General features: G+C 34.5%; 2 protein-coding genes across 5 annotated transcripts in view; both read left to right on the top strand.

Annotated features, from left to right (window-relative positions):
• The window catches only part of LOC127871390 (synaptotagmin-16-like), an 87,275-nt gene extending 82,150 nt beyond the window's left edge, over positions 1-5,125 (top strand). For 2 of the 4 annotated variants that reach the window (XM_052414262.1, XM_052414261.1), the window contains exon 11: positions 4,631-5,125. In XM_052414262.1, the coding sequence (XP_052270222.1) occupies positions 4,631-4,731 (101 nt within the window). In that variant the 3' untranslated portion in view covers positions 4,732-5,125. The remainder of the gene's footprint in view (positions 1-4,630) is intronic. The other 2 variants (XM_052414260.1, XM_052414263.1) reach the window with 2 other exon arrangements.
• An 8,027-nt stretch (positions 5,126-13,152) lies between these two features.
• On the top strand, positions 13,153-15,419 carry LOC127873632 (uncharacterized). The gene is made up of 2 exons (XM_052417517.1): positions 13,153-13,708; positions 13,957-15,419. Exons 1-2 carry the CDS (start codon positions 13,291-13,293, stop codon positions 15,006-15,008), a joined length of 1,470 nt encoding a protein of 489 aa, XP_052273477.1. The 5' UTR covers positions 13,153-13,290; the 3' UTR covers positions 15,009-15,419.
• The last annotated feature ends 339 nt before the right edge of the window (positions 15,420-15,758 follow it).

The following is a 15,758-nucleotide window of genomic DNA, read 5'->3' as shown; positions in this document are numbered from 1 at the left end:
AACTAAATTTCATGTGGAGCATCCCTAGGTCATGGGACAAAAGAATTGTTAAAAAAAATTTGATCACATAACCAAGATGGCCGCCATGACCATATATGGTAAAAACCTTAAAAAATCTTCTTGTCAGAAACCGCTCATCAGATTTTCAAAAAATTTCACAGGGATGACCTTTGAAGGCTCCCCTGAAAAAGTTGTTCAAAGAAATTTGATTCGTCTTAAAACATGGCCGCAGGAGCTCGTTGAACTTTGCATGTTTATTCGTTTTTGCCTATTTTGTGAAAACTTTCAAAAATCTTCCACATTTTTTGTCCGATCCTTTCCAAATTTGCACAGTGTCTTTATATCAATGAGGACACGAACCCTACAAAAAATGAGCATTATTGGTCCATGAAGTACAGAATTACCTCCCCTTGAATTGAGAAAATGGTGTTTATGCAATAAAGTCCAAATTTTTCATCCAATTCTTTCCAAACTTGTTTATATATCAGATTAAAGAGAATAAAATTTTCTTTATTATGGTTTTTCTTTCATGAAAATCCATAAAGGATAAGTGTTATTAATCGTTGCTTAATTAATGAACAATGTGAATAATCGGTATTGATTTTTTTCCTGACATGCCGTCCCAGATATTAACCGCTTTCAGCTGTAGACTGTGCATCAATACATCGCCGTGTTATTGACCTGAAATATTCATACGCAGTCGGCACTAACACCGGTCATCGAGACAAATTACTGATGTGAAAACAAATCGTACATCGTAGAGGATTAAATAAACAATTACATCTGATTAAAGATTAAAGATTGCTGCCGATTTAAATCAATTTGAGTACTTTTTGCGTATATTTGATGCCGAATGGGAAGCTGTGTTTAGACTTAAGTTGAGAAAAATGGCAACGAGATACTTGCATGTTGGTAGCTAAAGAAACTTCAGCGTACAGTTTATAATGGGTGGCTATTCCCCGCTGTAGTCTACGGGCGGGTAGTGAACTGGTTGAGAAAAGTGAAAGCTTGTGGAAAAGCTGTTTGAGAAGTTTGTAAGAAAACCCTGAATTATCAGTCTTGTGGGAAGAAGGCATTGCGTCTCCACGCAGAGGGCCCTTATCACATAAAGAATATAAGATCCATCAAGACCAACCAGGTAGGGTTTTTATTTTTTTAAACTAACACCCCGAATTTGGTCGTATTTTCTGTTGCTAAAGTTTACTGTTTAGGTTGTTTTGCATCAAAAATCGGCAAGATAGATCTAGCAAATTTGCCAATTTTTTTTATTAATAACATATGATTCATTGATTGTGAGCTTTTAAAACATTTTGACCTTTGAATAAAGCATAAATCAGGAAAAGAATTTTAACAGTAATTGAAAATACGATCAAATACGCCATTTTTGCTGACTGGGACAGGTCTTTTTTAGTTAAATAAAATGTTTTATTGTCCCCAACATATGAGCCCAGCAGCAAGAAATGTTTGTTTTTTTACTTTTTGTAAAACAAATATGGGCAACCTACCGTAATCCAAATTTGCTGACACCTGAATTCGACGATGTTCTATTTTTATCGATTAAATGGATGATTATTGTCTTGGAATCATTTCAAAGTAATACAGCCGAGTTTAAAATAATTATTTTTGTGCTATTAAACATTCATTATTTCTTAAATTATTTGCTAAATATTGCTTCATGTAACCGTTACATCCTCAAATTTGGGTCACACCAGGAGACAATTATTTAGCATTCAAACAACGATTGGGATAAAAACTAGGGGAACCCATGCTGAAATTTTCAATTTTAACTGTTTAGCAGAAGCCACCATACCCAATTTTCTTAGGTGTATGTGGAGGCTTCTGGCAGCATGATTCTGTGAATATAAATGGTGACATTTGATTCTGCATTAATTAAACATGTATTATTGACTTTTTTAAAGTATGTGTGAAAAATATAATTTGTAACCACTGTTACAGGTTTTATCTGGTTCTTCAAAAGCAACACCTGCAGTCGAGTCCATGCCAGACAGAGGGTGCATGTGAATGAATTGCCTTTTGACTAACTTTGTGTTTTTTATCAAATACATGAAGATTTTTAAATATATGTGTATGTTGTTTTTTTAAGAAAATATAATCACCAGAACAGGTACAAGCACCCTTTAAATGTGTCGAATCCAGGAGCTTCTGGGGGCCTCTGGCCCCCTTGTCCCCTGGACCCACCGAGGGCCCTGCGGCCCCCTGGCCCCCAGCTTTAAGTTCAGGATTTTCAAAATATCCAACTTTGACCCCTGCAAATGCTTTGCTAAAACTTTGGCTACAGTTTCTAAAATTTGGCTACACAAAATTCCATTTGGCTAAAATGTTGGCCACAGAAATTTTTGGGCAAGAGGAGCCCTGTTTGGATTGTATTTGGGTCATCTGGGGTCAGCAACTAGGCACTAGGTCAAATAATAGAAAAACCTTGTGTAGACTATAGAGGTCACAGTTTTCATCAGATTTTATTGAAATATAGTCAGAATGTTTGTCTTGTTAAAATCTGGATTGGGATTGACTTTGGGTCATCTAGGGTCAAAAACTTGGTCAGATTAAAAAAAACAAACTTTTGTAGACAGTAGAGGTCACAGTTTTCATTAAATCTTTATGAAATTTGGCCAGAATATTAATCTTGATGAAATCTGGGTTGGGATTGTATTAGGGTCATCTGGGGTCAAAAACTAGGTCAAATCATAGAAAAACTTTGTGAAGACAATAGAGGTCATAGTTTTCATATGATCTTAATGAAATATGGTCAGAATGTTTATCTTGATAATATCTGATTTTGGATTGTATATGGGTCATCTGGGGTCAAAAACTAGGTCACCGGGCAAATTCTAGTAAAACCTTGTGTAGATGAAAGAGGTCACAGTTTTCATCACGTCTTAATGAAATTTTGTCAGAATTATTAATTAATGAAATTTGGCTTGGGATTGTATATGGGTCTAATAAAATTTAAGTTCATGAAGCAAGGTTAGTCAGGTGAGCGATTCAGGGCCATCATGGCCCTCTTGTTTTACATATTATTGTTATGCCTATATTGGCCTGATCAAAAGTTTTCTGATACATATGGGCCGTGCTCTGTGAAAAGGGGGTTTAATGCATGTGCGTAAATTATCATCCATGATTAGCCTGTGCAGTGCACACAGGCTAATCATGGATGACACTTTCAGCCTAAACTGGACTTTTGCTAAGAAGAGACCTTCTTGAAACAGAAAATATCATAAAAGCGGAAAGGGTCGTCCCTTATTAGCAGGTGCAGAGTTGCACAGGCTAATCTGGGACAACACTTTACGCACATGCACAATTATTAAACCTCCTTTTCACAGAGCACGGCCCAAATATTCGACACAAAGTCTCTAGTGTAAATATTTGTCAATATGTGGGGGTACATATTATAAAAGTTTTATATAATGGATTTTTCTTTATTACACAATTTCAATAATTACATTGCATCCAGTTAACCTTAAGCTATCCTAGATACATGAACATGGACATGTACAAAAGTACTGCATGTAGTTTGTAAATAATAATGAATCGGCTAATTTTTGTTGTAATTTTAAGAAAACCATTGTGTGATATCGCTTTATATGGGCATCATCATGCAAAAATGGGTCTTATGCCTAATGCAGCCAGCATAGCTCCAGAAATTAAGCATTCTGGTAAGGAGCTACCATGTTTACTATAAAGTCACAAAAGGTTTCATGGCCTCATTAGCAGACAGCTTAGCTCCTGACCAGACTGGTAGGAGCTACCTTGGCAGCATATGGGATTAGAACCATTTTTGCATGAAGCAGCTGAAATTATTCTAAACCTTGGCAGAGATACATGTATATACAAAACACCCAACAGTACCTTTTTTCCTTTATAGTTTGGAAGACATAACAGGCTTAAGACAAATAAAGCCTTTTGTATCTGATATGGATATATTAAGCAGATACCATTAGTTAAGGCCAAATTATATTTGAAATGTAAATGTTTAAAATGGAAACAAACGGTTCAAGCCAAACACTTGACATTATACATTTTAATATGTTCTTTTCTTTGCTGTTTTCCTAGTTCATACCAAAATTTTTTTATACCTAGTAGTGTCCTTTATTTCTCATGATGAATACATATTTGTTATATTAGTAAAGGAATTCAATGTCTATAAAATAAATATGGGAGGTATGGGAATTGACAATTATTTTATGGAGCTTTCCCCCAACATTTGTCATTGTGATTAATGAGTAAATGGTGTTTTAAGTAACCAGACTTTAAAGTTTCATATGCATTGACGTCCAGAGAAGATCTTAATTAATTTCTTTCAGATACAGCTAATGGTTGAGATGACAACAATATACACAATTGATTTAAAGCTCACTCTGGGAAATATGGGCTCTGTGTAGTGCATAAAGTATCCGCAGTCCGCACAGGCTAATCAGGGATGAAACTGATTTTTTTTTTTGGTTTAGAAGAAGTCACTTTCAAACAAAAATTCAGTCTGGGCAAAATGTGTTGTCACTGATATGCCTCTGGTGACTGCACAGGCTACTCTTGCACAAAACTTAGTGCACATACTTTAAACCTGCTTGTTTCAGAGACGGCGTCATACTCATGATAAATCCTCTTCTTTTAGGTTTGAACAGTTCCGGTGAAGAGGAAAACTCCCATTGGACAGATATGAGAGAGAGTAAGGGAGATAATATATGTCGCTGGCATGTCCTACTGGAGTCCTAGGAGTAGCCCCCCTTTGTTCCGTTTTGAAAAAAATACTGATGTTTCCTTTTCTTGGTGGGTCATCATGTGAGATCTATTTTGAATCTCCTGAATCTGGATTAAATGGAAGATCACAATAATTAAATGTAGATGATACATGTAGTCTCTGTTTTGTGAGTAAATACTGAATTTTTGAAAAATAACAAATTTAAGTGTGCACTGTTTCTCTAAGCTTAAGTTTATTTTATAAAATAATTAATTATATAACAGTGTTGAGTACAACAAAATTTATCACATGGGGTGTTATGCTGTTAATGCGGGTATGACATTGAACAAAGTGATTTGCATTCCTTTGGCAATCTTTTGCAGTGACATTTAGATTAAAGTTAAATAATGACATAGATGGGATATTTATTTATTTTTTAAGATAAAGAGAATGAACATAAAAATATGTCTGTCCTTTGCACTGGGGTACGGAAGAATGGATGTTACTTGATACCAGTGTTTGCTTTTCATCGCACAGAACATAAACTATATGAGCTCTATGCTCTAGGGAAATAGGGCTTTGAAAGGTTGTATGCCATATTTGGCTAAGTAGCTCTTGACCTGCTTGTGCATTCATGCAGTTTAGTTACGAGTTACTTTGTCTTTTATGAGACCATGAAATCTTGCGTCAGATGACTACGTGGAATAAACCTTGGTTTTACCTGGCTCCCTTTTTTCATTTTTTCAGGGACCATTGGCTTAACATTCAAACATAAAAATTAATGTTACATGACAATATATCAGGGCTTGCTCTGCCATTTGCCAAATTAGTCAATGGCTACAAATTGAACTATTTGGCTAAAAAAAATTCTATTTGGCTACAACTTTTTCTTCATTAAAACTTAAAAATAGATTAAAAATAGAAGAATTTTGCCAAAACAAGGCGAATTTGGCTAAAGAAATTTTTGAGCCAGGAGAAGCCCTGTATATCAATTATTGTGATCAAGTGACAATTTTCATTCAAATGTTTTTACCACTTGAGCAACGCAATAAGTAGGCTTTTTAGGCAATTTATCAGAGCCTGCTCATGACAGCTTCTTTGGCCATATTACATCTCACTCTGTATGCACGTGTGTGTGGTGCATGTATGCAGCATATTTCTTCTTTATTTTCAGCCAAAAATACATGTAGAGTATATATTGAGTCATCCAGATCACTTTGTCCTTTAGTCACTTCTTGTACACCACTAATGTTTTCGTACATCTTATACCGTGCAATTTCTTGTAGGCTAATTGTTTGATATCATTGTATTCCAATATTTGTTTCAATGATTGGCCCATTTAAACTCATTTTAAGGCAGTGAGGTCATGATATTGTACCTGCCAGTTTTGTATATTTGCCTTATTTCATGTCATTAACATCATGATAGCTATATATTATACATAATGCTTCTTTGGTCGATTCAAACATGCAAACATTTCAAGCATTTTTATGCTCCCCCAAAATTTATTTTGGGGGGAGCATATAGTCGCCGCTTCGTCCGTCCGTGCGTCTGTCCGTGGGTCTGTCTGTCCGTCCGTCCCTGCACAATTTTTGTCCGGGATATTTCTCAGCAACTAATAACTGGAATTCAATGAAACTTTATGAGAAGCTTCACTACCAAGAGGAGATGTGCATATTATCAGCGGGTTCTGGTCGGATGATTTTTCACAGAGTACCGGTAATGGCCCTTTGAAATTTTCCATTAGCTGTACATATAGTGCAATTCTTGTCCGGGCTATTTCTCAGCAACTAATGACCGAAATTCAATGAAACTTCATGGGAAGCTTCACTACCAAGAGGACATGTGCATATTATCAGCCGGTTCTGGTCGGATGATTTTTCACAGAGTTATGGCCCTTTGAAATTTTCCATTAACTGTACATATAGTGCAATTCTTGTCCGGGCTATTTCTCAGCAACTAATGACTGGAATTCAATGAAACTTTATGGGAAGCTTCACCACCAAGAGGAGATGTGCATATTATCAGCCGGTTCTGGTCGGATGATTTTTCACAGAGTTATGGCCCTTTGAAATTTTCAATTCTTGTCCGAGCTATTTCTCAGCAACTTACAAGATACAAGATACAAGAAACTTTATTTAAAGTCGTTTTTTATAAACAGTTAACATTAGCTATCAAAGCTATTTTCCGACAAAAACAAAAACTTATTACAGGAATTCAATGAAACTTTATGGGAAGCTTCACTACCAAGAGGAGATGTTCATATTATCAGCGGGTTCTGGTCGGATGATTTTTCACTGAGTTATGGCCCTTTGAAATTTTCTATAAACTGTACATATAGTGCAATTCTTGTCTGGGCAATTTCTCCCCAACTACTGACTGGAATTCAATGAAGCTTTATGGGAAGCTTAACTACCTTGAAGAGATGCACATGTAATTTGTGGGTTCTGGTTAGATGATTTATTTAGAGATTTATGGCCCTTTGAAATTTTTAAGTTGCTAAACCATCCATCGTATTATTTTGTCCAAAGTTATGCCTCTCAAGACGTTTCCTTTTATCTGAATATATAGTGCAATATTGTGACAAAAAAAAACTTTGGGGAGCATCACCCGTCTCCGACGGTTTCTTGTTCTTGGTAAGTTTTGAACATGGTTAAAATTTGTATTTATTTATTTTCTGGGGGATGGGGGTGGACTAGAAAATCAATTTCCAAAGTATAGTGATGTCAAGCAATGCACTCGGCACTTAAAGGGATCTTTTCACGTTTTGGTAAATTGACAAAATTGAAAAAAGTTGTTTCAGATTCGCAAATTTTCGTTTTAGTAATGATATTTGTGAGGAAAAAGTAATACTGAACATTTACCATGGTCTGGTATAGCCATTATATGCATCTTTTGGCGATTAAAAAACCTGAAAATTATAAAGCGTTGCAACGCGAAATGATTGAATAATTTGGAGAGTTCTGTTGTTGTCGTTTAAAAATTCGAAACTACGAAGATTGCTTATATAATGTAAAAAATACGTCTTTATATATACTTGGCAGGATGGCCGAGCGGTCTAATTGGTTTTTACTCCAGGACTCCGGGGGTCACTGGTTCGAGCCCTGATGCGGTTTACTTTTTTTCCCTTTTTCTTGATTTTTTACTGGAGGGTTTTAGATCCAATGTTTACATTTATCAATATAAAGCATTTAATGACAAACTTCAAAACATGCCAAAATCTGTCAAAAGGCCCCTTTAATTCTTTGTTTTAAAAGCCTTTTTAACATTCTCACAGGATTCTTTTCATAATTCTGTTTTGTTTCATTATTATTCTTAAGCCTGTTTTCTGTTATAATCACTGGTTCTGTAATTCTGTATTCAATAACCGTATTTCTCATTTAAGAAATCTTGTTGTTTGGACAGACTAAATGCATGCAAGAAATGTGTACATTAAGGTTTTATAGGTGATTAATTCCTGTTTCTGATTTATCAAAGATCATGTCTTTGTAATTTACTTACGCAGTTAACATGTCTTCACACTGTACATATAATATGTTCACGTTTTGTTTTGATGTTAGGTAAGCAATTCATTCGACTTGTTATTTATTATTGTTCCATGAAATTGAATAAATATGAGTAAAATACATGTATACATTTGTGGTTGTTTTATTCTGACGAAAAGGTATGATTTACATGTATGTTTCTCATTTATGTCTATGCACTGTTTTTTAACAAATATGTAAATGCTATAATAATTTTCTCAAAAAACATTCTAGATTTGTGTAATATAACTTTTTCGATATAATGTGTTCAATATTTCAACAACGGACCATAACAAGAGCATTTATATAGGGTGTTAAATGTCATGACCCTTTTTGATATGACCCTTACTTGCCTTTACACCTGGCCACCATTCAGCCATATTATATGTTGACCGCCACAATAAGAAATTGTCTTATTAGTTGGTCGCTTAGCGACCAGCTAAAGTCGTTGGTCAAAATTACAGTCGATACGCCTTATCTACGAGGAGCCTAATACCTGCTTACTTCGCGTATCCATGCGAGAAAGAATTGTATAATTTATGCAACAGGTTTGAGTTCTCAAATTATATTCATTCACAAATGGAAACATTATATTAATATCGTGTTAAATGCAATAGTTTCGAACGGTGCTTTTATAGAAAAGAATCAATAAACAATGATCGTATTGTACCTGTCGGGGAGGAGATTGTTTATGTATGATTAAAATACTCCACTTTCTGCTGTGTCTGCGTGACATAGTATGTTTGCTCAGGTTTCCGGACGTTTCACCCCCAAGACGTTTCCTCCCCTAGACGTTTCCCCCCCAAAACGTTTCCTCCCCAGACGTTTCCCCCCCACTTTGGTTTAAGTGCAAACGTTTCCCCCCCCCAATAAATGTATGATTGTTTGGTTGAAGTTTAATAAATGTATGATTGTTTGGTTGAAGTTTATTCTTGATTTATTATCAAAATGATTATTTTGTTTATGAAGTTTGCAATTAACTTTATTTATAAAGCAGCTTGTTTGATTATTTTTTTGGTTTAACTGTGAATGGAATGCATGTAAATCATTAGTGTTGAGGAACTGTAGTTGTTTGTTGTTTTTAATCCAATTAATCCAATTAAATAGGGTCAATTGGTGAATTGATTAAATGGTTAAATCACATTTATATTAATTTCAAAACTGTTTTCCTTGTAACAGTTAAATATGATAAATAAATAAACTATATAATTGTCAACAATTTTATTTATTTACCTAGTATGCATAAATTTATTCTTTTGTTAACAAATAATAAAACCAAAGTTCTTAATAAACTCGCGATATATTGTAAAAATGCTTTTAAAATGAGAACTGATATATTGAATGCAAACGTTGAGTAATTCGATGGCCTTAGTGCATTTTTAACACCTTTTTATGTACTAGTTTGGTCACTTTCGCATTACTATGCATGTGCTTATTGCTTATATATTGTCAGTTTTGTATATGTAACGATGAACTGTAAATGTTCAAGGTATATGAATAAACTTTCTGTTCTGTTCCATATATAAAACTATCAATTAAGTCAACTCAAATTTATTCATTAATAATATTTAATACAGTGATATTTAAAAACTTTTTTTTGGCATAATAATGTGCTAATCTCATCTTATCCCCCTGTCACCTTATCTCATCAATGCTGATTAAAGCGCCTGTATATTGCACCCATAATCTAGCTGTTATCTTGTGTACTACACTTGCTTGTTTATTGCACCCTAAGTGCCTAATATCTTGTATAATGGTAGGTGTGATGAAAATGCTGTCACATTTTTTTGGCTACAAATTAAATTAATTTTTAAATTGGAAGGTAAATGGTATTAGTAAAGATCTATGACACACTGATAGTTATTTATCAAAATTATTTTTGAGAACTACAATTCAATATTTGCTGTAATAAATTATAATTTTAATGTCATATAACAATTTTATTTACTCAAAATAAAAATCCAAATATGTTATAGTTATTATTCATTCTTAAAAATCATAACTTATGGCGGGATCCAGACATAAGCCCCCCAGGACAAAACCCCCCCAATGAAAAAATGAACATTTGGACAATTGCCCCCCAGTAGAAATGACAGGTAGGATATAAGCCCCCCAGTGCTTATTTTGCATCTGGACATTTGCCCCCCAGTGCTTATTTTAGAAGTGGACATTTGCCCCCCAGTGCCTAATTTTCAATGACATTACTCGATTGAGCAGATAATCATGTCCAATTATCACCACCTGATTACTCAAAACCTTTGAGATGATAATCCATTTATCCAATAACCACCACTGAAAGGCTTAAATAATGGAAGGGATAAATAAGGCGACACTGGATTTGATCTCTTCTCTGACTTTCATAACTTCTATGGCTAAGTGGTCAGCATCGTTACTGTGTGTTGTGGATGATGTGACCATAGTAACCTGAATATATAAAAACAATAATTTAATATTGTAACTTATGATAATAGAAATGAAACATTTAATTTATTATATATAAAATTATTTTGTGACGTTTTGTATATCTGTTTGGAATTAATTATGTAAATTAATTGATATTTTGAATGTTGGTAAAGCTTACAAATACTACATTTACCTTTACTTCAAATAATTAAATTTGTGAAGTTATGCAATACTGTCTGGAATTAATTTTGCAAATCGCTATTTTAAAAGTTATGATAGCAAAGATAACAAATAGCATTTTAATATTATACTTACATCAAGATTAGTTGTCAAGGTTCCTTTACATGAAGCGCTTCTGCGCTTGGAACATTCCCAATGTATTGATTCTTTACGAGACTTCTTTTTGGTGTAAGAGTACCCATCCTTCAGTAATTTCTCAGACCCTTTATTACTCTTAATAATTTCCATGATGAAATGTATCATTTGAAATGTGATAGTTTCGTTATATACTAAGTTTTAGTTAATTGTCACTCAAACAATGTAACTACAAAAATAATTGCCTTTAAATGTTGTTATATCATATGTGTTCACTTTAATTATCATTATTTGTACTAAGTTATGATAATTATTATTGATAATCCTTTTGATTGATTAAATAAAGAAGCCATTAATTTTCATTAACAAGTATATGATCAAAGCCACATGTCACACCTTTAACAAGCTGATTACCCTTTTGATTGATTAATTAAAGAACAATTCTTTAAGATGTTTGTTTTACCTAAGATTAGGAAATTCAAGTGAGTTTCTGGATCTTTTTTATTTCAAATTATAATGATCCAAGTTTCTATGATTATATATTTGTGAGATATGAAATAATAATGAATCCAAAGACAGAGATATACTAGTTTAATGGAAACAACATATGATATTAGCACTGGGGGGCAAATGTCCTCTTCTAAAATAAGCACTGGGGGGCAAATGTCCAGATGCAAAATGAGCACTGGGGGGCTTATATCCTACCTGTCATTTCTACTGGGGGGGCAATTGTCCAAATGTTCATTTTTTCATTGGGGGGGTTTTGTCCTGGGGGGCTTATGTCCTACAATCCTTATGGCTTATCTTCATTATGTAACTATCATTTTATGCCTTTAATTCACTTTGAAAAATAAATTGATAATTTAAACAAAAACCTAGCAATTATAATGAACATTTTACATGGAGTTGTAGTGCTCCAGTATACACATATAATTCAAATGATGTTTATCTAAGTCCTTGATGAGAGATAGAATTCTAATATTATATAATTATCTAATTTGACTTACCACTTCCACATGTTCGATGCTGCCACTTGTGACATAAATCACATTCAATAGCTTCTTCTTGTTCACCAACAATGTTCTTACAATCTTAACAAAGATCCGACATTATGAATTCTAACACAAGAACACTAAGAAAATATTATATCCAATGCACAAACTCACAAACTCTGAAAATGTCAATCACTATGATACGTATGAATAATATTATTGCAGTAAATTCTTATAACAGAATGAATCAGTGTAAAATGTTTTTAGTATATAATTGTATTTGTTTGTAGCAACATGAATTCATTAATTCAATAATAGTAATTCTTTACTTTGTAACATACCATTCCACTTAAAATGATCATCAACGAACATAAAAGGTGTTCGTTTACTCAATTGATTAATACAATAGTTATAATTGTTTAATTTGTAACATCCACTTACAATGACCATCAAAGAACATCAAAGCTGTGCTTTTACTCAATTGATTAATACAATAGTTATAATTATTTTAATTTGTAACATACTATTCCATTTAAAGGGATCTTTTCACGCTTTGGTAAATTGACAAAATTGAAAAAAGTTGTTTCAGATTCGCAAATTTTCGTTTTAGTTATGATATTTGTGAGGAAACAGTAATACTGAACATTAACCATGCTCTAATATAGCCATTATATGCATCTTTTGACGATTTTAAAACCTAAAAATTATAAAGCGTTGCAACGCGAAACGATTGAATAATTTGGAGAGTTCTGTTTTTGTCGTGAAATTTTGTGAAACTACGAAGATTGCTTATATAAGGTATAAAATACGTCATGAATGTGTACTCGGCGGAATAGCTCAGTAGGCTAAAGCGTTTTTACTTCAAGACTCTGGCAGGACTCCAGGGGTCACTGGTTCGAAACCTGGTCCGGGCAATGTTCTTTTCCTTTTTTTAATTGTATTCTTGATTTTTTACTGGAGCTTTTACGATCCAATGTTTACATTTATCGATATAAAGCATTTAATGAATAAGTTAAAAAAATGCCAAAATCTGTGAAAAGGCCCCTTTAAAATGACCATCAAAGAACATCAAAGCTTTGATTTTACTCAATTTTTTAATGAGCTTAATTAATGCAAGAACAATTAAAGGCACTTATAAAATCAAGTATAATTAGATCTATTTAATTGTTAAATTTGTTAGAGGCTTCCCTAAACAACCATATAAAATCATGGTGTCCCCTACCAGACATTGAGGGACAGAGTCTCTGGCAAGGTTGATCCTGAAGATTTTGCGAGGGAAACCGTACTTGAGACAGAAGAGGAACTGGGGCTGGTAGAACATGCGGAACAATGTGCAAGATTGGGATACGGGTATTCAAATATGGAAATGAAAAAACTTGCCGGCGAACTGGCGTTCAAGCTTGGAAGAAGGAAAAGAGACAAACCCCTAAGTAACTGTTGGCTTTATGGTTTCTTGGGACGTTGGAGAGAAAGGCTTTCAACACTAAAGCCATCTGCTCTGGATTCCAACAGAGCGAAAAATACAACCCCAGAGGCCGTTCAGACATACTTTCACAATCTTAAGAATACCATTGACACCCTACATCTTGAAAACAGGCCAGACCTGATATTTAATATGGACGAGACTGGCATAAGTCCAGAGCACAGACCGCCAAATATTATTGCCCCTTCCAATGAAAAACCACATTCAGTAACGTCCCCACGATCAACAACGACGACCCTCATAGCATGTGCCAACGCAGCTGGAAGCAACATACCTCCCTACTTTGTTTTTAAAGGTGAGGTATAAAAACGAATATCGAATATCTTTGCCATTAACCATAGTTTATACAATTTTACGTCAAACTATTTTTATTACGAACATGACTTTATAAGTAAAAAAACACTGTGAAAGAAAGAGAAACTCAATATGTAATCTCATTTAAAACGATAAATTGATAGTGACCAAATGATATTACGTCTTTTTCGATCAATACTACCGATATGTTTCGGACTTAAATCTAAATAATATGTTATAATTTAACAGGTAAAAGATTCAACGAAGACTTAATGCAAGGTGCATCTGCTGGGGCCGGTTATGCTATGTCCGATTCCGGGTGGTCAACGACAACAGTTTTTCAGGATTACCTAAAAATCCATTTTCTAAAACATGTAAAACGGGACCACGAGAACCAACCCGTCCTACTTATACTTGATGGGCATACAACTCATACATCATCCGAGTTGATCCAATGGGCGCTTACCAACAACATACACATATTTGTATTGCCGGCGCACACTTCACATGTTTTACAACCTCTTGATGTCGCAGTGTTCGGGCCATTCAAGCGGTTTTATTACAGCGAATGTTCCGCGTACATGAAAACAAACATGGGTAAAATCGTAACTAAGTACGATATAGCTGCCATCGCCTGTCAAGCGTATCTAAAGGCTATGAGTCCGTGGAACATTGTGTCTGCCTTTAAGAAAACAGGAATATACCCACTTGACAAGACAGCAATTTCACAGAACCAATTATACCCGTGTGAAGCATTTAGAGACGAGACACCGCTTCAAAAGATAAATGCACTTTGTTCAGGAAAAGAGGCAATCGATGCTTATCTACAAAAAAAGGCAGACGCAGAAAAAAATAAAACAACTGTGCAAACAAATAAGAAATGTAACTGCATGAATAAGAGAAAAAAACTTTCTAAACCAAACCCTGGTGGTAAAGAAATCACGAGCGAGCAGTACATTGAAGAAGTAGACTTGTATTCCTCCCAAAAGGTTGACGTGACCCCAGCGTTTCCGCAGCTCACAAAAAGTCCACAGCCCTCTACAAGTGGGTTAAATGTCATTCACGTAAATGACATTCACATAAATGACAGCGACAACTCAACTGATTCAGAAGGGGAAAGCGAGGTCTGCTGCGTATGTGGACTTTTTTATCCTCGCAGAGCTGACGAAAATTCGTTTATTAAAATAGTAAACTGGGCACAGTGTGATGAGTGCGGACATTGGGTTCACCTTGCTTTCTGTGACAAGAAAAGAGTCTTGAGGAGGGGAGATGCTTTTCGGTGCATGCACTGCATAATTTAAACTTCGAAAGACAAACTTTATCTTTTTGTTGTTGTTAATATTACAAAGTTTATTGTTGTTTAGATGTGTATCTTATTTCTACAGTTGTTATTTGTGTTTATTTTATGATTAATGACAGGAAATATAATTTCGGACGGCATATGTAATATATTCTCGTGGCGAAAGGGCTCATCTTTTATGTCTCAGTCATAGTGCAATTCACCGATCTGTGTTTCCCCTTCCGAGGCCTCAAATTGTGTGCGCGTGACGTCATCGAATGATGTGAACGAATACATAGGAAACGTTTGGATGATTCTGATTTGTCGACAGCAACCTTTTCGTAAGTAAATAAGTTGTGTTACCGAAGTTATCGACAAGTTTTTGTTGTTTAAACTTATAGATAAGATATTGCTTGAACTTTGTGTAATAGTTTCATTCATCCATATCAACATGTAAGGCGCATGCGCGCGTTCAACCTCTTAATATTTTAATTAGTCAGGACTCAACTAACATCATTTTTTTACACATAAAATGCACTCAATTAATATACTAATACTTTATTTTCACTTTATTACAAATAACTACTGCTAATATACATTAACATATTATGCAGACGTTTCACCCCCATTTTGGGGGTGAAACGTCTTTGGGGAGAAACGTCTGCCACCCGTTTGCTCAGCTCATTCATAAATCTGAGGCATTCGGTACCCCTCGCAGATTATCATAATCGTACTTATCCGATGTTTGACGGAAAGGGCCGAGAATGTGCGA

Source organism: Dreissena polymorpha, chromosome 3 (assembly GCF_020536995.1).
Source record: "Dreissena polymorpha isolate Duluth1 chromosome 3, UMN_Dpol_1.0, whole genome shotgun sequence".
In the NCBI taxonomy this organism is placed as follows: domain Eukaryota; kingdom Metazoa; phylum Mollusca; class Bivalvia; order Myida; family Dreissenidae; genus Dreissena; species Dreissena polymorpha.
The sequence above is the reverse complement of the archived record's forward strand: the minus strand, read 5'-3'. Positions and strand labels throughout refer to the sequence as shown.

What these genes read in the sequence shown, in the direction of transcription:
- LOC127873632 (XM_052417517.1), top strand. Translation starts at nt 13,291, where the DNA reads ATGGAAATGAAAAAACTTGCCGGCGAACTGGCGTTCAAGCTTGGAAGA. An exon ending in TCCCTACTTTGTTTTTAAAG is followed by an intron (nt 13,709 to 13,956) that starts GTGAGGTATAAA and finishes ATAATTTAACAG; the next exon opens with GTAAAAGATTCAACGAAGAC.